The sequence below is a fragment of the Vigna unguiculata genome, chromosome 9 (genome assembly GCF_004118075.2).
Source record: "Vigna unguiculata cultivar IT97K-499-35 chromosome 9, ASM411807v1, whole genome shotgun sequence".
In the NCBI taxonomy this organism is placed as follows: domain Eukaryota; kingdom Viridiplantae; phylum Streptophyta; class Magnoliopsida; order Fabales; family Fabaceae; genus Vigna; species Vigna unguiculata.
The window spans coordinates 1,479,394-1,498,716 of record NC_040287.1 but is presented as its reverse complement, the minus strand read 5'-3'; the positions used below and the strand labels follow the sequence as shown (position 1 = coordinate 1,498,716).

Genomic DNA, 19,323 nt, shown 5'->3' with positions numbered 1-19,323 from the left:
TTCTCACTACTATTCACTTTCCCTTCTCCGTACAAATATAAAAGTTAATTTTTATTAAAATTATTTTATCTTTACAAAAATTGTGTTAAACAAACATTTTTTTTAATAAATAAAGGGTTGATGAAGATTTCAAGGTTGTAAAGAACAAGGAGTATCAACAAAAATGGAAGAGAAAATAAGGAATGACATATATAAAACACAATTATAACAAAAAGTAAAAATTAAATTAAAAGTTCTTGCTTTAGAATATTTTCGTTTTAAAGAGATTCGAGACAAAAGTAAAAAACGAATTAATTAGCCATAAAAATACTATAAATAATAATCATATTATCTCGTTGACATAAAAGTAAATGAGATAATAAACATTACAAAAATTAAACGGTCAATAAAACATAAATTCATAATAAAAACTCAATTAAAATACTTAAATTTACAAAAAAAGGTTTGAAACTTAATTAAACTTAAACATCATGCATTCTTTATAAAGAACCTTGAACACCTTAACTTGAAAAAAGTATGATATTTTAATGCAGTAAACAACCGGTACATTTTAGGATAGTTTTTCTGTATCCCTTATAGCTTTCTAATCCTATTTAAGATAAATAACAATAATCAGAAAATGTCCTTTATCTACCTCTGTTTTTGTTTTTTGTTTTTTGTTTACCACCGCTTGTTTTCTTTGCATTGCACCTCTTTGTGGCTCAGAGTAGAACTTCCAGCTCTCTGACGCGCTTGCCGCATGACTCAAAGGAGAGCTTCCACACTATACCATATTCAATAGATCATGTAGTATATAAAATGTGTATACTTATTTTCTCCACCACACTCTTACTGTTTTAGTTAGACAAACATTTATAACTATAATTTCCTTAGATTAAAACCATCTAAACAAGATTTTCCTTGGCAAAATCTCATAGTTTTCATAAAGCAAACACCACGTATATTCAATGTGAACAAATAGACAACACAATTTATCCAATAATGCACATGGAAATGGAAGGGATATGGGTTTATCTTTTGATGGTGTTGACTTGTGCAATGGACAGTGATTGATAATTCAGTGATAAGAAAAGAATGAATAGAATTTTCATATCAGTTAATGTATATGTCACTTATATGAGTCTATGTTAATGCTCTCTGAATTTAGAGATAAACAACAGTTAGTTCTAGATTAGGATGAAATTTGTGATAAATCATGGAATCTTCATGTTAGTCGGCACAGTGTGACGACAACTTCATTGTTTTTTCCAAAGACATCGTGCCTTCATTTCTAATTTGATAACAACGTGCCGAGAATTCCAACATGCTGACGCTTTTACTCTCAGTAAGAACAAAACTATGAAACCTATAAGGAAAGTCTTACATGCTCTATTTCAATTATTGGGAAGCAATTTAAACACTTGTTGGATATGTCTGTGTTTTATCTGCTGAAAAAGTCTCACACAAGGGTAAAAAAATGTCTACACTTTCAAGCTGTTTCTGAAGAAAGTTCAGTTTTTTTATTTTTCTGATAGATCACCATCATGTGATGTGGCCCTTCTGCTATTGAATGTACACCAAAAGACAAATGATGGAGAGTGAAATTTCCACATAAACCGACAAGAATTTAAGACATTTGGAAGGACTCAATCCCATGCTTCTAAATATCTTCTTAAACTTGTTTTCTTCCTTAGTCTCCCACCCAAATCAATAGCTTCAGAAAAAAAGAAAAAGAACAATATTTTGAATGGCTACTAGCTCAAGAGACAACGATGAGGCAGAACCTCAAAGAGGGTATTGGAGATGGAGCAAACAAGATTTCTTGCCAGAAGAGTCCTTCCAAAGCTGGAACAACTACGTTTCTGCGCTCTCACAAACATGGCTAAGGTTCAAAGATCGTCTTTTCAGCAGATCGGATGATGCCACTGAGACAGAAGAGCTCAAGAAACAAAGTGAGCATGACATGAAACGTTGCCTCAACTGGTGGGATCTCATATGGTTCGGTTTTGGTGCAGTGATTGGAGCAGGAATCTTTGTGCTCACTGGTCAAGAGGCTCATGACCATGCTGGAGCAGCAATTGTTTTATCCTATGTTGCCTCAGGCTTCTCAGCAATGCTTTCTGTTTTCTGCTACACTGAGTTTGCTGTAGAAGTTCCATCAGCAGGAGGGTCATTTGCTTATCTGAGAGTTGAATTAGGAGACTTTGTTGCTTTCATTACAGCTGGGAACATTCTTCTTGAAAGTGTTATCGGAAGTGCAGCAGTGGCCAGATCATGGACTTCTTACTTCACAAACCTTTTGAACCGTCCAAAGAATTCATTGCGCATCAAAACAAATCTCAAAGAAGGGTACAACTTGTTGGACCCTATAGCTTCTGGGGTTCTGGTGATTGCCTCAGTGATCACAATAATCAGCACAAGAAAAACTTCATTCCTCAATTGGATAGCTTCTGCCATCAACACTGCTGTTATTATATTTGTGATTATTGCAGGGTTTCTTCATGCAGACACATCAAATCTGTCACCCTTTTTACCTTACGGTGCTAAGGGGGTGTTTCAGGCTGCAGCAATCATTTATTTTGCATATGGAGGGTTTGACAGTATTGCAACCATGGCTGAAGAAACCAAGAAACCATCAAGGGACATTCCAATAGGTTTGGTGGGGTCAATGTCCATGATCACAGTGATTTATTGCTTGATGGCACTCTCACTGAGCATGATGCAGAAGTACACAGAGATAGACACTGGTGCAGCTTTCTCAATTGCATTTCAGAGTGTGGGAATGAAGTGGGCAAAGTATGTGGTTGCTTTTGGTGCATTGAAGGGTATGACCACAGTGCTTCTGGTGGCAAGATTGTCACAGGCACGTTATATTACTCATATTGCACGGTGCCACATGATCCCACCATGGTTTGCTCTTGTGCATCCTAAGACAGGAACCCCCATAAATGCTACACTCTTGATCACTGTTGCAAGTGCCATCATAGCTTTTTTCACAGGCTTGGATGTGTTGTCAAGCTTGATATCTGTGAGCACACTCTTTGTGTTCATGATGATATCTGCAGCACTTTTGGTGAGGAGGTACTATGTGAGAGGGGTGACACCAAGAGAGAACCTGGTAAAGCTGGTAATGTTCTTGGTGGTCATTATTGGTTCCTCAATAGGAATTTCAGCGTTCTGGGGACTGAACCCTAATGGTTGGTTAGGATACACTGTGGCTGTTCCTGTTTGGTTCTTGGGAACATTAGGTATGTCACTGTTTTTGAATCAGCAAAGGGTGCCAAGAGTTTGGGGTGTTCCATTTGTGCCATGGTTGCCATCTTTGTCAATTGCAACAAATGTGTTCTTGATGGGGTCTTTGGAGTATGATGCTTTCATAAGATTTGGAGTGTGCACTGTGGTGATGCTGATCTACTATTTTCTGTTTGGTCTGCATGCAACTTATGATATGGCTCACCAACAACAGAAGCTGCCATCAAAAGTTGAGCACACAGAAACCATCAAGAATGAAGGGCCTTAGATAAAGTGTATCCTCATCTGTTTGTATTCTGAATCAGATTTGGTACTGGATTCAGACTATTGGAAACATAATAATTTGTAAAGTTGTTTCATAAAACTTAAGAAAAATGTTTATTTTGTATGTGGCAAGACAATCTTGTAATAAAACTTCAAAGTCCCAATTATCAACAAAACAAAATTTTAAAATAAAAAATCAAAGCTGTTTAATTTAAAAAAAAAAAGTCTTGTTTATTTATTTGTAAAAAATTAATGTAATATATCCAAAAGCATTTATATAAATTGTTTATAACACAAATACAAAAATTAATTCTTGAAGTAGGAACTATATGTTTAATTTTTTTTGTTAAAATAGTTATATATTCAATTGATTCTAAGATATCTATGCCTAAAAAAGATGTGAACAATAAATAAATAAGTGACACACCAACACATGACCTAATAAAAACAAATTCATCTCTCTTTACATAATTATTTTTAATATTCAATTATTAGTTTATATTATTTTTTTAAGACTACACAAGCAAACATAACAGTATTACATGTAATAATTATGTACGAATTAATCACCACCTTAAATCGAGAGATTATTTTATCACATTCGGAAAATGAAATATTAACATAAAATGTAATTATATTTAAAATAGTTTTTTTTTTCCTTTTTGTATTAAATTTTAATTAAACAATCAACTAAAATTGTACTTGAATTTAACTGGTTCACAAAAATTAACAACATAAACCTAACTCAATTTAATTATATTCATTATTCAACTCAATATAATGAGTTTCTCTAATAATTTTATTATATAATTAAATAGTTCTCATTTTTAAAATACAAGATCTTATACATAATATATACTTTTTTACTATGGCAAAGCAAAATAGTTTAATGATTTTCTTTTAATTATAGTTAGGTCTTACAATGGTTTGTTCTTGTTCCCGCATCGTATTCTTGAAAATGCAAAACCTGAAGAAGATAATCGCGCTCCATCTCCGACAAGACGACATTAACATTCTCAAAACTCTGAACTCAACTCACTGACACTACCCATTACATCAAAACCTCACCATTTTGGAATGATCCATGCTATGCCCAAGTGCTCCACAACAAACCTTCTCAAACATCTTCCAACAACACTCCATCGCTATTTCTCCCTAACCCTAGCATTCCCCTTTCACTCTTTCTCTACCCATGGCCCTCAGCCTCACCCTTCGGCTGAAATCTTCAAATCAGGTACCAAAATGGGTTCTTACAAATTGGGTGATTTGTCTTTCTATTCCCTCATTCAGAACCACGCCTCTACCCTCGATTTTGGGTCCCTGGAAGTGGTCCTTGATCAAATGAAGCGCGAAAGAAGGGCTTTTCTAGAGAATAATTTCATTGTTATGTTCAAAGCTTATGGGAAGGCTCATTTGCCTGAGAAAGCTGTGGACTTGTTCCTCAGAATGAGGGGTGAGTTTCAGTGTAAACAAACAGTGAAATCATTCAATTCGGTTCTCAATGTGGTTATTCAAGAGGGTCTTTTCAATCGTGCCTTGGAGTTTTACTCACATGTTGTTGCTTCCAAGAATTTCAACATACACCCAAATGCACTCACTTTTAACTTGGTCATTAAGGCCATGTGTAGGCTTGGTTTGGTTGATCAAGCAGTTGAGGTTTTTAGAGAGATTCCGCTAAGGAATTGTGCTCCCGATTTATACACGTATTCTACCTTGATGCATGGGTTGTGTCAGGAGGGTAGAATCGACGAGGCGATTTCGTTGTTGGATGAAATGCAAGTTGAGGGCACCTTCCCTAACCCCGTTGCGTTTAATGTGTTGATCAGTGCATTGTGCAAGAACGGTGACTTGGCACGTGCGGCTAAGCTTGTTGATAATATGTTTCTCAAGGGTTGTGTCCCGAATGAAGTGACCTATAATGCACTTGTTCATGGCTTGTGCCTCAAGGGAAAGTTGGAGAAAGCGGTGAGTATGTTGAATAAGATGGTGATGAGTAAATGTGTGCCTAATGATGTTACTTTTGGAACACTTATTAATGGGTTTGTTAAACAAGGTAGAGCCTCTGATGGGGCTCGAGTTTTGGTCTCCTTGGAAGAGAGAGGCCATCGTGGGAACGAATTTGTGTACTCGTCCCTTATCAGTGGCCTGTGCAAGGAGGGAAAATTCAATCATGCAATGCAGTTGTGGAAGGAAATGGTTGGAAAGGGATGTGAACCAAATACTATAGTTTATAGTGCCCTTATTGATGGGCTTTGCCGAGAAGGGAAATTAGATGAAGCAAGGGAGATCTTATCTGAAATGAAAAGTAAAGGTTACTTGCCCAATTCCTTCACTTACAGTTCCCTCATGAGGGGTTATTTTAAAGCAGGCATTAGCCATAAAGCTATTCTTGTTTGGAAAGAGATGGCAACCAATAATTGTAATCATAATGAGGTTTGTTACAGTATACTCATTAATGGCTTGTGCAAGGATGGGAAGGTTAAGGAGGCTTTAATGGTGTGGAAGCAAATGCTGAGTAGAGGAATTAAATTAGATGTTGTGGCTTACAGCTCAATGATTCATTGCTTCTGTAATGCTAACTTAATGGAACAGGGCTTGAAACTTTTCAATCAGATGCTTTGTCAGGGGCCGGAGGTACAGCCGGATGTGATAACGTATAACATAATTTTAAATGCTTTTTGCATGCATAATAACATCTCTCGAGCCATTGATATTCTAAATATTATGCTAGATCAAGGTTGTGATCCTGATTTTATTACGTGCGACGTTTTCTTGAAAACTTTAAGAGAAAATGTGAATCCACCTCAAGATGGTAGGGATTTTCTAGATGAGCTTGTAGTAAGGCTAGTTAAGCGACAGAGAACAATAGGTGCTTCCAAAATCATCGAAGTGATGCTGCATAAATTTTTGCTGCCAAAAGCTTCTACATGGGCAATGGTTGTTCAACAGCTCTGCAAACCTAAAAATGTTCGAAAAGTCATCAGTGAATGTTGGAGCAAGCTAAGTTGCTGAAATCTGGTAAGATATGTTATTCAATTACAATTCTTCTTGGATGTTAGGAACTTTGGATACAGGGAGCTTGATTGAGGTCCTCAAGCCAAACGCCTTGAACTTTCATAAAGCCAGATGGTGTTATACACTTCAATACCGACCTTTTCTGCTATCCTATATTCATTTTGCCTGTTTGGAGATGTGCAGAATGCATAGTTCGTATTTTGTTTTGTCTTAGGTGCAAAGAAACAGAACGAAAGACTCATGTTTTGATAATGGTTGTCTACAGGACCCAGAATTGTCTTTCTATGCAAGCTACTTGTTTTCCTTGCTCTTTTCCTTTTTAAATTTGTCTAAGATGCTTGATCTATAAAAATACGATAGTTCCATAATTAACTATCACAGTCGTAGATGATGATTGAGTGAGAAAAATTGTGGGGTTATAAGGAATGAAACGAATAGTCAAAGTATCAACAATTGTTGTTTATCCGGTCATTTCATGTGTATGTTAAGTTTCTTAAACTTTCTCTATTCTTGTTGTATAATGCGTAATAAGCAACTTTGTTTTGGTAATTTATTCTTGATTTCTAAAAGGTTTGTTAGCTGATTATAGCTTTCGGTTTTTTCCACAGTACAATGTACTCTGTCAAAAATATGCTCTGGTAATTGGTATGATGATTTTATAATGGTATGCAAAGCTTTAGAGAGAATTATGCATGTTATTGAAGCATTGTTTCTGAGCCATTCAGTAAATACAGTAATTTGTTCAAAGTGCTACCGTTTTCGGGCTGTGATATATTTGGTATCAAATGTTTGCAATTTGTTTATGAAGCGGAGAAAGCATTTCTTAGTGATATTAACCGTGTGTGAGCTGAAATGTTGAATATTGATATAGTAAACATTTTTATTAAAAAACCTTATATCTATTTTCAGCTATTTCTGTAGAATTGTTTTGTTTATTGGCCACCTTGCACCTTGCATTGGATAACCTTCAGAGAAAATACACTGTGCAAGTAGGAATGAATTGAAACATGATTCTGCTATATTTATTCAATTCTTCTATTCTTGTTGAGTAATATGACCTGCATTTTTTTATTCAACTATTCAAGGGTTACTAGCATGAATAATATCATGTAAATTGTGGAACAGGTTTGCGTGAGGGAAATCTAATTCTGCTCAAAACAAATATGCAATGTCTATGGCCCTTCATTCTTGATGGTTTCTCTGTGATCAACTTTCGATTGCAGCTTTTCTTGTTGGTGAGCCATATCATAAGTTGCATGGAGTCCAAAGAGAAAATAGTAGATTAGCATTGCCACTGTGCACGCTCCAAATCTTATGAAGGCTTCATACTCCAAAGACCCCATAAGGAAGACATTTGTTGCAATTGACAAAGATGGAAACCACGGGACAAGTGGAACCCCCCAAACTCTTGGCGCCCTCTGCTGAGTCAAAAACAACGACATCCCTAGAGTTGCCAAGAACCAAAAAGGAACAGTCACAATGTATCCAAACCAACCGTTAGACCTCAGCCCCCAGTAGGCTGAAATTCCCATCGAAGAAGCAATGATAAGTCCCAAGAAGATGACTAGCTTTAACAGGTTCTCCTTTGGTGTGACCCCTCTGACGTAGTACCTCCTCACCACAAGGGCAATAGATATCATCATGAAGACGAAGAGTGTGCTCACAGATATCAAGCTTGACAGCACCTTCAAGCCTGTGAAAAAAGCTATGATGGCACTTGCAATGGTGATCAACAATGTAGCATTTATTGGGGTTCCGGTCTTATGGTGCACAAGAGCAAACCATGGTGGGATCATGTGGCATCGTGCAATGTGAGTAATATAACGTGCCTGCGCCAATCTCCCCACCAGAAGCACTGTAGTCATTCCCTTTAGGGCTCCAAAAGCCACCACATACTTTGCCCACTTCATCCCCACATGCTGAAATGCAACTGAGAATGCAGCACCAGTGTCTATTTCTGTGTATTTCTGCATCATACTCAGCGAGAGTGCCATCAAGCAATAAATCACTGTGATCATGGACATTGACCCAACCAAACCTATAGGAATGTCCCTTGATGGCTTCTTGGTTTCTTCAGCCATGGTTGCAATATGGTCAAATCCTCCGTATGCAAAATAAATAATTGCTGCAGCTTGAAACACACCCTTAGCCCCATAAGGTAAAAAGGGTGACAAGTTTGATGTGTCTGCATGAAGAAACCCTGCTACAATCACAAATATAATAACAGCAGTGTTAATGGCAGAAGCTATCCAATTGAGAAATGAAGTTTTTCTTGTGCTGATTATTGTGATCACTGAAGCAATCACCAGAACCCCAGAAGCTATAGGGTCCAACAAGTTGTAACCCTCTTTGAGATTTGTTTTGATGCGCAATGAATTCTTTGGACGGTTCAAAAGGTTTGTGAAGTAAGAAGTCCATGATCTGGCCACTGCTGCACTTCCAATAACACTTTCAAGAAGAATGTTGCCAGCTGTTATGAAAGCAACAAAGTCTCCTAATTCAACTCTCAGATAAGCAAATGACCCTCCTGCTGATGGAACTTCTACAGCAAACTCAGTGTAGCAGAAAACAGAAAGCATTGCTGAGAAACCTGAGGCAACATAAGATAAAACAATTGCTGCTCCAGCATGGTCATGAGCCTCTTGACCAGTGAGCACAAAGATTCCTGCTCCAATCACTGCACCAAAACCGAACCATATGAGATCCCACCAGTTGAGGCAACGTTTCATGTCATGCTCACTTTGTTTCTTGAGCTCTTCTGTCTCAGTGGCATCATCCGATCTGCTGAAGAGACGATCCTTGAACCTTAGCCATGTTTGTGAGAGCGCAGAAACGTAGTTGTTCCAGCTTTGGAAGGACTCCTCTGGCAAGAAATCTTGTTTGCTCCATCTCCAATACCCTCTTTGAGGTTCTGCCTCATCATTGACTCTTGAGCTAGTAGCCATTCAAAATATTGCTTTTTTTTTTCTGAAGCTATTGAGTAGATTTGAGTGGAGGACTGAGGAGGAAAACAAGCATAAGCAGATATTTAGAAGTCCTTAATAGAGTCGTTCCAACTGTCTTAAATTCTTGTCAGTTTGTGTGGAAATTTCACTCCTCATCCTTGTCTCTTGAAGCCATTTAAAATATTGCTTCTTGCATGAGCTCCTCGAGACTAGAAGACTTGAGAGGAAAACAAGCATAAGTAGATATCTTTGTAGTACAGACGTGTACAAGAGCATCATTACATGATATAAAAGAGGATGTTATATATTTATAAAATTAAAAAAATTGATTTTTGTTATAACTATTATTTTAAAGTAGCAGGTGAATTTTGAACTGACTTTTAATATATAAATCTTATCAAAATCAAACTCTATTATCCAGTATATATAAATAAGTGGATCTTGGAATGAGTATTTGACAGTGGAACAATACAAAAATTCTCTTTTATGCGGTATATCTGATATATATAGTAATTGAACCATGGAATGAGTATTTGGTATTAGATCAGCACATAAATTTTGGATGGATAAACTTCTTTTCATCAATGATAAAGAAATTCATAAACCGAGGTAGTTTATGTATTTAACTTTATAAAACGATTGTATTCAAGATTTTTAAAATTTCAGATGCATTTTAACTTGTAACAAAAATCAGTTTACTCTATTCTTTTCTCTTATCAAGTATTTTCTTAAAAACTTGTCCACACATGGTTGCAATAATTGTGAAAGCAGCATGCTGAAGCTAAGTTGGCATTATCATGACTTTATCAGATCAGCGGTCAAGACACGCATACCTTCGGAAAAACAACGGAAGTTTTCACATATGTCTCCTAAGGTTAAGATTCCATGAATTGTCATAATTTTCGTCCAAATTAAGGACTAACCATTGTTTATTTTCAGATTAACAGTGCATGGACGTAGACAAATTGGTGTGCCAGATGCACAGAGGTCAATGAGAGTACTGTAGATGCTGTCAGTGTAAGTGATCACCATTTGGGCCATATAATTTGAAAATTCTTATCATTCATTGTTCAATTATTGTAAGATTGATAGTCAACACCATCATAGCATAGACGACTAAATCCTTTCATGGTTAGATAGTTGAACACATTTACCTTTCAGGATTAACTTGCAAAACATTACTGTTTTGGTCAGACAAAATTAAGAGTTTTAAACAACTGAAGTGATTAAGTGGTGCTACTCTGTACTATCTTCAAAACAAGTAAGTGCTAGTACTTGCAAGTAGTAACATTGGAACGCCTCCAAACAACATCTCACATTCACTGTCAGGGAAAAACTAAAATGAAAAATCAAACAAAATTTAACATTTTCAATACTATTTTATTGGATGGTTAAACGATAGAATCCACTCATTCATCAACGAATAACACTGCTGCCAATTCATTCGGTGGATATTTTTGGAGACAATTTTAGCTCTGTTCTTGATAGAATACACGGGTGGATTCATGAAACTAATGAGTAACCAATCACATTTCAACCAGTTTGTGCGTGCAACTATATCTTTGGCACCACTTACCATTATTGAAATAGAAAAATAAAACCTCTTTATTCATTGCACAAGCCTTATCACAGGCCCCAGCTTGCATTCATTTGTATATCCAGTTACAACTACGCAAAGCAAACTTCATTGGAGTAGGTACTATGGTTGATCATTTTTATGTCATTTTAGCTCTTTAATTTCTCATAAAGCACCGATATAGATTCCACATACACAGTTCAAGCAGCTGCTTCAGCTGAAGAAGAAACCTTCCGAAGAACATAAACAGGATCCCCCACTTCAATGATTTTACCACTCCTTTCAGCTGAAAATTCCGTCCAGTTCCAGGTCATATACTGACCAAAGTAAACCTGCAGAAGCAGTTCACACGTCATTTCACATCATTAAACAAAAGTAACTTTATTGAAAGCTTGATGACTCAACGTCTTATACCTTTTTTTTATTTTTATCATTTGGTCTTATGATTTCTCCAGACCTAGTTTTCATGAGAATTTCATTTGTTTCAGGCTCTGCTATTCCGGTCCCTTGATTGATTGTAGGCATCTGCTCATACAACAATCAATCAAGCCAGCTGGATAAACAAGAAAACTAGGAAATTACAGGAAAAATTAGAGTGGCAAGTGCATTTTAGAATCTAGCTCCTCTAAAGTGAACAAGGCACTTCAATTCAAATCAACATTATATGCCCCCCAATATAAATGTTTGCTCACTTTAGAAGAGTCAAATCCATGTGATAGATATCTATGTCAGAAAAGCATTACAGAGAAGTGAGTAGATGAGTCATAGATGGATGATGGGTTTATATATATATATATATATATATATATATATATATATATATATATTTTTTTTTTTTCTCATATGATTTGGTTACGTGGTCGGTCATTCCGAATCATCAGTTCTGATATCATTAATAGGTTATATTTTTATGTCATATGTTTTGGTTATATATGGGTTATGGTTATAATCATTGGTTATTGAGAGATTGTGGTTTCATATGATTATACGACATTAATTTTACATATATAAGATATTTGACAACAATTTGACACAAAAACCTTAAGACAATAATGTTATGGGTCTTTATTTTTATATAATATTTAATTTTGTCTATTTTATTCCACGTGAGACTTTTTGACTCACTTGAATTATTCCCAACAATGGACGGTGTCGGGGTAAGTCATGTGCTCCACGTTCTTGAGTCGCATAATGATGAATGGGACATTATAAAGTACCTTACAGCGGTAGCAGAGTTTTACTCCAAAAAATGAAAACTTGCTTATCTTGATTTCTGTCCAAATGTCCTCAGAAAATGGTTCACAACCTTCAACGAGTATACTGCACAATGAAACACCATAAAACTCAATTGTGTGAGTTAAGAATCTGCTTAGATCAATTCAGCACCTTCCTGGTCTATCTATGTAAATAACAAATATTAGGAGACAATACAGTTTCAGGAGTAAACAAAAACACATGGAGAAATCAATACTTGGGTCTAAAACGATTAATAGAAATGGTCTCCTTCAGATGCTCGTTTAGTGCATTCAATGATTCCTGAAGTCATAAATGACAAATACTGAGTAAGAGATTCAGCAAATAAGTAAAATATAGACTTCATTCCCAGCTAGAATGACCTGAGATGCGAGTAAGAATGGATAACCATCAGTAAATAAGGTATCATGTTGTCCCTTGACATAATCAGGATCCACTTTTCTAACTTCTGAAGCTGCATTTGGAAACATTAAATAAATTTGTCAGTCTCAAAGTAAATACCTCGAACTCTGTATGTATTACCACTGTAAGTAATTTTGTTCTCAAGTCAACTTTGCTGCGCAAGATAATTCAGGCCTAATGCTGGTCTCGTGTATGCTTCTTTCTCCTTCAACTCTCCAAGGCTTGTTAATATTCTTTGGTTACAGTTTGGAAAATTAACACTGGAGTGTTATCATAACCATTAAGGCCATTCAAAGCACTGATAAGACATTGGGTTCACAGGTAACATGGCATGCAACGGGAAAACAATGTAATTTGGTTCATGTTATAATATTGCATGCATTTAGCATCGCGTAAAATAACAGTAATATATGAATAAAACAACAGATTTATTTGAAAAGCTTTAATCCCACTTAAAACATAAAACATAGTCTCTCATTGATTCCTAGAATCATCCTAAGTTTCAAATATATTAAGCATAAACACAATGGATATGAAATCTGTAGTATATGAAACTTTCATAGGCCAAAAAGAAACTTTCAATGGATAGTATATGAAATCTGCATCTTGATTGTTGGGTTACTTGTTCAAGATAACAAGGCTGATCAGCATTCTCATTCAAAGCAAAATGAGAGAGACAACATTATACGTTTTGTTTCCATGGACCATGCTAGCAACTAAGAGAGTTCCAGACAATTAATAATGTGGACTCATTGTAATGAATCATTGCATATGTTCTGAACTTAACAATTAATTACGTGCCTAAAGTAACACCACTGTAAACATTTTTTTGTTCTTCTTATCTTATTCTCTAAGGCTTCATACTTTCAAAGACCTACCAGTGTTGAAGCGGACCAGTTGACAGGGTTTTCCTAAATAATCTGAGAACCACTGAGATGCTTCAGCTCCCTCATCCCAGGCAGATCCCGTCCATTCCCATACTGTGACAGCATCTGCTACTTCCTGCTCTTGTTTACTCAAACAAACTTTGAGAGCTTGCATCCCAGGTGCTTTCACCACTGTAATATCAAGTGGCACTTAACATTAAACTAGGAAGAAAACAACAATGATTATGAAGAATGTGAAATTCCCATCTTTTCTCAACAACACAAATACGTGCTATGTAAAAACTGTTTAAGACCATAAGCCAATGATGTTTACTATTTATTATGCTATGGTTCTGGAAAATGCAATATACCCATATAGGATTCTTGAGTTGGTTCCCAGTTTTCAAGAAAGGCCTCAGATGGCAGTTCAACCTCAACCAAAGCAAGCCTTGGTTCAACTCTCTGGGTGTACATCCTTCCATGAGGATTCACCACCATCCATTTTCTATCCCATCGAAATCCTGTCACATAACTCAAAACTACTAGTAAACCTGTGTATACACTGTACCATAAACAAAGAAAGAAACAAAATTGTTACGGAAAAAAGAAAAGAAAGGAAAATTTCTTACCAGTATGAATGAGTGGAGCATGGGAAACAGAAATTCCACGGCATGATTTAATTGGGTAAATGAAGATGGCTGATACTTTGGCAGAAGGTGTTGGTGTTGTTGATGCTCCACCACCCATTCTTCCTCTTCTAAGTAACTCACCACTCTCAACAGGTTACTCTTATTATAGCAACATTCACCATCAAACAGAATCCAAACTCATTAACTCATTACGTTTTGATATAATTAGTAGGTGAAATCAAGTTTTTCAATATGATTTGCTTGAATTAAACTCAAACAACTTAATTAAGAAACGCGCGTGACTATCAAGTGTAAACATCACAAAATATAAAATTTACTGACAAAGTTACATGTTTATTTATGGTTGAAAATGAGACAGTTTTAAACTCGTTGCATGGTTTTTTCTCATAAAAAGTGAGTATATTCTGGTTCATATTTAGTAAATGAAAAGGAATACAATTTGAATTTCATAATAAAATAGATTAATTTATTTTATGATATATCATTTTGTTTCACTTGCTTTTAAGAAATTTAACCTGTAAAAGATATCACATTTTCGTACATCTCAGTTCATTTGTGACTTTCAACCAAGCAATCTAAAATATCTTTTGACAACTGACACGACATCACATCATAGATCAAATAATTTGACAGAAAAAACTGTTTTCCTTAAAGGTTAATTTTTTTTTTCTAAAAATTTGGTGAAATGATCAGGGTGATAAAAGTTTTCTTCTAAATGTAAACAAAACTTCAAACTAATAATTAAAAGAATTAATTATGCTTTTTTTTCTCTACAAAGTATTAAACACTGTACTTAATATTTAACTAATATTTCTGTGTCACTCGTTCCACTGACTTGGAAGTGAATTATGCCTAGTATCCTGATTTCATACATAAATTAAAAATTAAATCGCAAACGTTCATAGAAGAATTTAAATATCAACTACTTATACTAACTACTAACATACCATCTCCCTGACATACCATTTCCGTTTCTTTTCAATAGTTAGTTTTTTAGTAAAAATATGTTCTTTTATGTTGTTTTTGAAATTTTAGGATAACATTATTTTTTTCAATTATATCCCTAATATAATTAATATAGAAAGAGAATAATAGTTGTGATAACTCAAGAAAAATATAATAACACAGAAATATACTTTGAAATAAGAAAATTGAAAGAAGTATAATAAGTAATTCACTTAAGATGAGACAGAATACACCACATGTGGCTCCGGAACACAGGAAAAAGAAAACATTTCTGTAAACTACATTCCAGGACATTTTTTTCCATAGCATCAAACTTTAATTTTAAAAGTTAATTTGCTTTTCAGGAATATGGAAACAAACACACGGACAAAGATATTTATTGAATTAGACATACAAAACTAAAGTTTATATTATATTTTTAAGAATGGTGGAAATTTAATAGACTAATGTTTGATAAAGTTTGTAATTGCAGCACTTCAATTTCTGGTATTAGAATCTTGCAGATTCACAGTTCAGGCAGCTGCTTCGGCTGCAGAAGAGACCTTTCTAAGAACAAAAACAGGATCTCCAACTTGAATGATTTTTCCACTCCGTTTAGCAGAAGAATCCATCCAGTTCCATACCATGTTCTGACCAAAGTACACCTGCATAAGCAATAAACATGTCAATAAAACATAAGGAATGTTCAATGACAACTTGGTGACTAAGTGCCTCACCTTGTTTTTATTTTTTGCATCTGGTCTGATGACTTTGCCAGACCTAGTTTTCATAAGAGTCTCAGTTGGCTCAGATCCAGCTATCCCAGTCTCCTGATTGATTGTGGGTACCTGAACATGATCATGCAAGTTAGACACAACCAATTAGTGATAAGTATATGATCCTGGGTATTAATCTATGGGGACAAGAGTAATTACATACATATTAAAAAATTATGAAGTTCTATAAAGTCATGACTGGTTTAGAATCTGGTGATAACAGCAACTGAGCCCTAATTGAAAGTGATATTCATTCCTTGCTTTCTAATATATGCTTATCATGTTGGTACATGTTAGAAACTAAAGTTGTTAGCACAAGTCACTAGGTAAATGTTCCAATGAGCATAAGATAGATGGGAAATTATAGAAGAACTCTTCACCTTACAACGGGAGCACAGCTTGACTCCCTCAAATGAAAACCCACTGATCTTTATCTCAGTCCACAAGTCCTCAGAATATGGATCACAACCTTCAACAAGAATACTGCATCATGAAGGAGCTGAAAAACTCAATTATGTGGTTTAGTAATCCACTTAGATAAAACAGTACCTCAGGTATAAACTAGCAACAAATTTATGAAACAATAGAATTGCAGTACTAAAACAACAGAAATTGAAAAATGAATACTTGGGTCTGAAGCGATTAATAGGTACGGGTTCCTTTAGATGCTCATTGAGTGCATCTAATGATTCCTGAAAATCATAAATGACACATACTGAATAGAAAATCAGAGTTTAAGTAAAATAAAACTTCATTTCTACACTGGACTGACCTGAGATAAAAGTAAGAATGGATAACCATCAGAGAAATAGGTCCGATGTCCCCCAACATAATTAGGATCCACTCGTCTAACTTCCGAAGCTTCATTTGGAAACATTGAAGAGGTTCATATTAATGGGTTTTTCATTCTTTCTGTGAGCTATGCTAGATGAATCATCTTTCTTTCTCCAGACAATGTAACATGTATTCATCTTAATGAATCAACGCAATGCAAGTTAATAGTTCTTTCAAGTAATGTTGCAGGTATATTCCTTAAACGGTTATAGTTCGGTACCAATTCATTACGAGTCTAAGGAAACATACCCTTCTTGTTAATTTTGTGCTCATTATCGTAATATTTAAGGTTTCATAGTTTCAATGACCTACCAGCATTGAAGCGGACCAGTCGACAGGGTTTTCCTAAAAAATCTGAAAACCACTGTGAGGCTTCTGTTCCTTCATCCCAGGCAGATCCAGTCCATTCCCAGACTGTGATAGCTTCTGTTACTTCATGTTGTTTACTCAAACAAATCTTGAGAGATTCCATCCCAGGTGCTTTCAATACTGAAATATGAAGGTAGCGACATTAATTTATATACTGAAATATATTAAAACAATCATGATAATGAAGACTGTGAAAAGGCAAAGTCCATCATCAATTCAACTACTACAATTTTATTTTTCAAAATAAAGAACACAGGGAAAGCATTTGTCAAATGAGGAATCAACAAAAAGTGAATCTATTAACGAAGTATAGGAGGATTGATGTCATGGTATCCTTGCTGTCTCAACCATTCCACAATGCTACAATTTGACCTACAGGTACAACGTTCTTAAGTAAAATCTGAATTAAAAAGTGTCTGTCAGAAAAATGCTACAGTTTCAGGATGGTCACGAGACAACACTCCAACAAATTGGTGCCAGGAATCATACAGAAAGAAGAGACAGATACCAATCCAAAGGATAAGAAATTATAAAGTGTGAAAGAGAATAACATAGAGACCAAAAGAGACCAGTATTTCCAGTCAAACTATTGGGTATGTATCAGTATCAAAGTATAGTCAAAATCTACTTCGACAAACTTCTCCATTAGCATTTATAAGATAAGAAAATATGAAGGTAAAAGCATTGAGCACCCCCATAAGAAAAAAATCAACTTATCCTTATCCATCTTAACTTTTAAATAAGTTAAATGAAAATAATTTCTATAAAGGCAAGTTCAGTAGATAGCCTAACTTCCTATTTTTGAAGGAGAGAGCCTCACTTCCTTTAAAGTATCTTAATCTTATCCTCTAGCTAGTTCTAATTTCCATTATTCCTCATTCATCATTCATCATTCATACAATACTATTTTTATTGTGAAGAGGTTAAATATAGGTGCCACTGGCATGTCAATCCATCAAATTTGAAATAAACAAAGAACCAGAAAATCATCACATGTTGTGAAGAGGTTACCCATGTAGGAATTGTTCGTAGGTTGATAGTCCTCAACAAGTGCATCTGGTGGCAGCTGAACCTCAACCAAAGCAAGCTTTGGATCAACTCTTTGGGTGCATGCCCTCCCTTTGGAATTCACCACCACCCATTGCCGATCCCATCTAAGTCCTGTCACACAACATAATATAATATGAATAATATTAGTAAAGTTGTGTGTATATTGATTCAACCAGAAACAAGGAGAGAAAGAAGAGTTACCAGTGGGAGTAAGAGGAGCATGGGAAACAGAAATTCCACGGCATGACTTGATTGGGTATATGAAGAGGCTTGAAACTTTGGCTGCAGAAATTGTTGGTGCCAACAATTCAGACTCCATTCTCACTTTGTCACCCACCATCACAAAGGAACTACCTTTATACAACTCTCACTCGGCATAATAACAACGCACGAGACATTTCTAGCACACACCAACCCACGTTTTCCTTGCAGAACGAGACTAATTTAGTTGGAAACTTTTACACAAACACTTCATAAAAAAATAATATTTATACTTTTTTAAAGTAAAAAATGTTATTTTTATTAATTGAAAGCGTGTTAAATGAAAAGTTAAGTATTTGTATTCATCTTTAAAGTTGATAGTTTGTTTTGTTTTATGTTTGTGGTAATGATCAAATTGAAAACATTAGACTAAACAAAGAAACTTCATAACATGAAACAAAAAGAGTTGTTGAGCCCCAATTTAATTAACAATTAATAAATATGCATATTTGTATCTATTTGTTTAGCATTATTCACTCGCTCATATACCTTAACGCACTTAAATATATTTTTTCATAGTTAGCAAATTATCTTATTTTTGTTTTTATCATTATACATTTTTAATTCAAAAGTGGAATCTTTTGAATTATGAGATCAAGTTATTTAAATAACATTTCTAGAATAAAAACAAGATTCAATAGTTTATGAAAGATAGAAGAATATATTTCAGTCTTCTTAGTATTATTTGTTTAGATAGAATACATTACCTTTCTCTTTATATACAAGACCAATTTGGAATAAATGCTTACTTTTTTTTTTTTCAATTTATCACTTGCATTCCTTATTTTGACAAGAATATTTTATCATTTTATAACTTTATAGTCAATTAATAAAAAATCATAAGAAAAATATTTTTTGTGACTCTACTTCCATATTATTTTTATT

General features: G+C 35.0%; 5 protein-coding genes across 8 annotated transcripts; 2 read left to right on the top strand and 3 right to left on the bottom strand.

The window, feature by feature from the left end:
• Positions 1–1,650: 1,650 nt before the first annotated feature.
• On the top strand, positions 1,651–3,619 carry LOC114195945 (cationic amino acid transporter 5-like). The gene has a single exon (XM_028086397.1). The coding sequence runs from the start codon at positions 1,727–1,729 to the stop codon at positions 3,497–3,499; it is 1,773 nt and encodes a 590-aa protein (XP_027942198.1). The 5' UTR covers positions 1,651–1,726; the 3' UTR covers positions 3,500–3,619.
• Positions 3,620–4,426: 807 nt separating this feature from the next.
• On the top strand, positions 4,427–8,046 carry LOC114163273 (pentatricopeptide repeat-containing protein At4g20090). Its single transcript, XM_028047487.1, has 2 exons — positions 4,427–6,513; positions 7,636–8,046. Exon 1 carries the CDS (start codon positions 4,573–4,575, stop codon positions 6,505–6,507), a length of 1,935 nt encoding a protein of 644 aa, XP_027903288.1. The 5' UTR covers positions 4,427–4,572; the 3' UTR covers positions 6,508–6,513; positions 7,636–8,046.
• Positions 6,520–9,790, bottom strand: LOC114163274 (cationic amino acid transporter 5-like). The gene has a single exon (XM_028047488.1). The coding sequence runs from the start codon at positions 9,453–9,455 to the stop codon at positions 7,683–7,685; it is 1,773 nt and encodes a 590-aa protein (XP_027903289.1). The 5' UTR covers positions 9,456–9,790; the 3' UTR covers positions 6,520–7,682.
• Positions 9,791–10,814: 1,024 nt separating this feature from the next.
• LOC114163796 (mitochondrial amidoxime reducing component 2-like) lies at positions 10,815–14,458 on the bottom strand. Of its 4 annotated transcripts, none has more exons than XR_003599425.1 (8): positions 14,183–14,458; positions 13,925–14,074; positions 13,566–13,745; positions 12,648–12,739; positions 12,503–12,567; positions 12,157–12,351; positions 11,446–11,584; positions 10,815–11,363 (listed from the first exon to the last, which is right to left on the bottom strand). XR_003599425.1 is itself a non-coding variant. In XM_028048121.1 (8 exons), exons 1-8 carry the CDS (start codon positions 14,298–14,300, stop codon positions 11,232–11,234), a joined length of 951 nt encoding a protein of 316 aa, XP_027903922.1. In that variant the 5' UTR covers positions 14,301–14,448; the 3' UTR covers positions 10,868–11,231. The 4 variants fall into 4 exon arrangements, 1 of the variants encoding a protein (XP_027903922.1); XR_003599426.1 differs by having other exon boundaries at positions 12,249–12,351; positions 14,183–14,457; XM_028048121.1 differs by having other exon boundaries at positions 10,868–11,363; positions 11,446–11,556; positions 12,249–12,351; positions 14,183–14,448.
• Positions 14,459–15,448: 990 nt separating this feature from the next.
• Positions 15,449–18,638, bottom strand: LOC114163795 (mitochondrial amidoxime-reducing component 1-like). The gene is made up of 8 exons (XM_028048120.1): positions 18,379–18,638; positions 18,139–18,288; positions 17,071–17,247; positions 16,697–16,785; positions 16,552–16,616; positions 16,305–16,407; positions 15,886–15,996; positions 15,449–15,813 (listed from the first exon to the last, which is right to left on the bottom strand). Exons 1-8 carry the CDS (start codon positions 18,515–18,517, stop codon positions 15,682–15,684), a joined length of 966 nt encoding a protein of 321 aa, XP_027903921.1. The 5' UTR covers positions 18,518–18,638; the 3' UTR covers positions 15,449–15,681.
• Positions 18,639–19,323: the final 685 nt, after the last annotated feature.

What these genes read in the sequence shown, in the direction of transcription:
- LOC114163796 (XM_028048121.1), bottom strand. Translation starts at nt 14,300, where the DNA reads ATGGGTGGTGGAGCATCAACAACACCAACACCTTCTGCCAAAGTATCA. An exon ending in ACTGGTCCGCTTCAACACTG is followed by an intron (nt 12,740 to 13,565) that starts GTAGGTCTTTGA and finishes TTCCAAATGCAG; the next exon opens with CTTCAGAAGTTAGAAAAGTG. An exon ending in AACTCTGCTACCGCTGTAAG is followed by an intron (nt 11,557 to 12,248) that starts GTACTTTATAAT and finishes TTGTATGAGCAG; the next exon opens with ATGCCTACAATCAATCAAGG.
- LOC114163795 (XM_028048120.1), bottom strand. Translation starts at nt 18,517, where the DNA reads ATGGTGGGTGACAAAGTGAGAATGGAGTCTGAATTGTTGGCACCAACA. An exon ending in TACGAACAATTCCTACATGG is followed by an intron (nt 17,248 to 18,138) that starts GTAACCTCTTCA and finishes TTCATATTTCAG; the next exon opens with TATTGAAAGCACCTGGGATG. An exon ending in AGCTGTGCTCCCGTTGTAAG is followed by an intron (nt 15,997 to 16,304) that starts GTGAAGAGTTCT and finishes GATCATGTTCAG; the next exon opens with GTACCCACAATCAATCAGGA.
- LOC114195945 (XM_028086397.1), top strand. Translation starts at nt 1,727, where the DNA reads ATGGCTACTAGCTCAAGAGACAACGATGAGGCAGAACCTCAAAGAGGG.
- LOC114163273 (XM_028047487.1), top strand. Translation starts at nt 4,573, where the DNA reads ATGATCCATGCTATGCCCAAGTGCTCCACAACAAACCTTCTCAAACAT.
- LOC114163274 (XM_028047488.1), bottom strand. Translation starts at nt 9,455, where the DNA reads ATGGCTACTAGCTCAAGAGTCAATGATGAGGCAGAACCTCAAAGAGGG.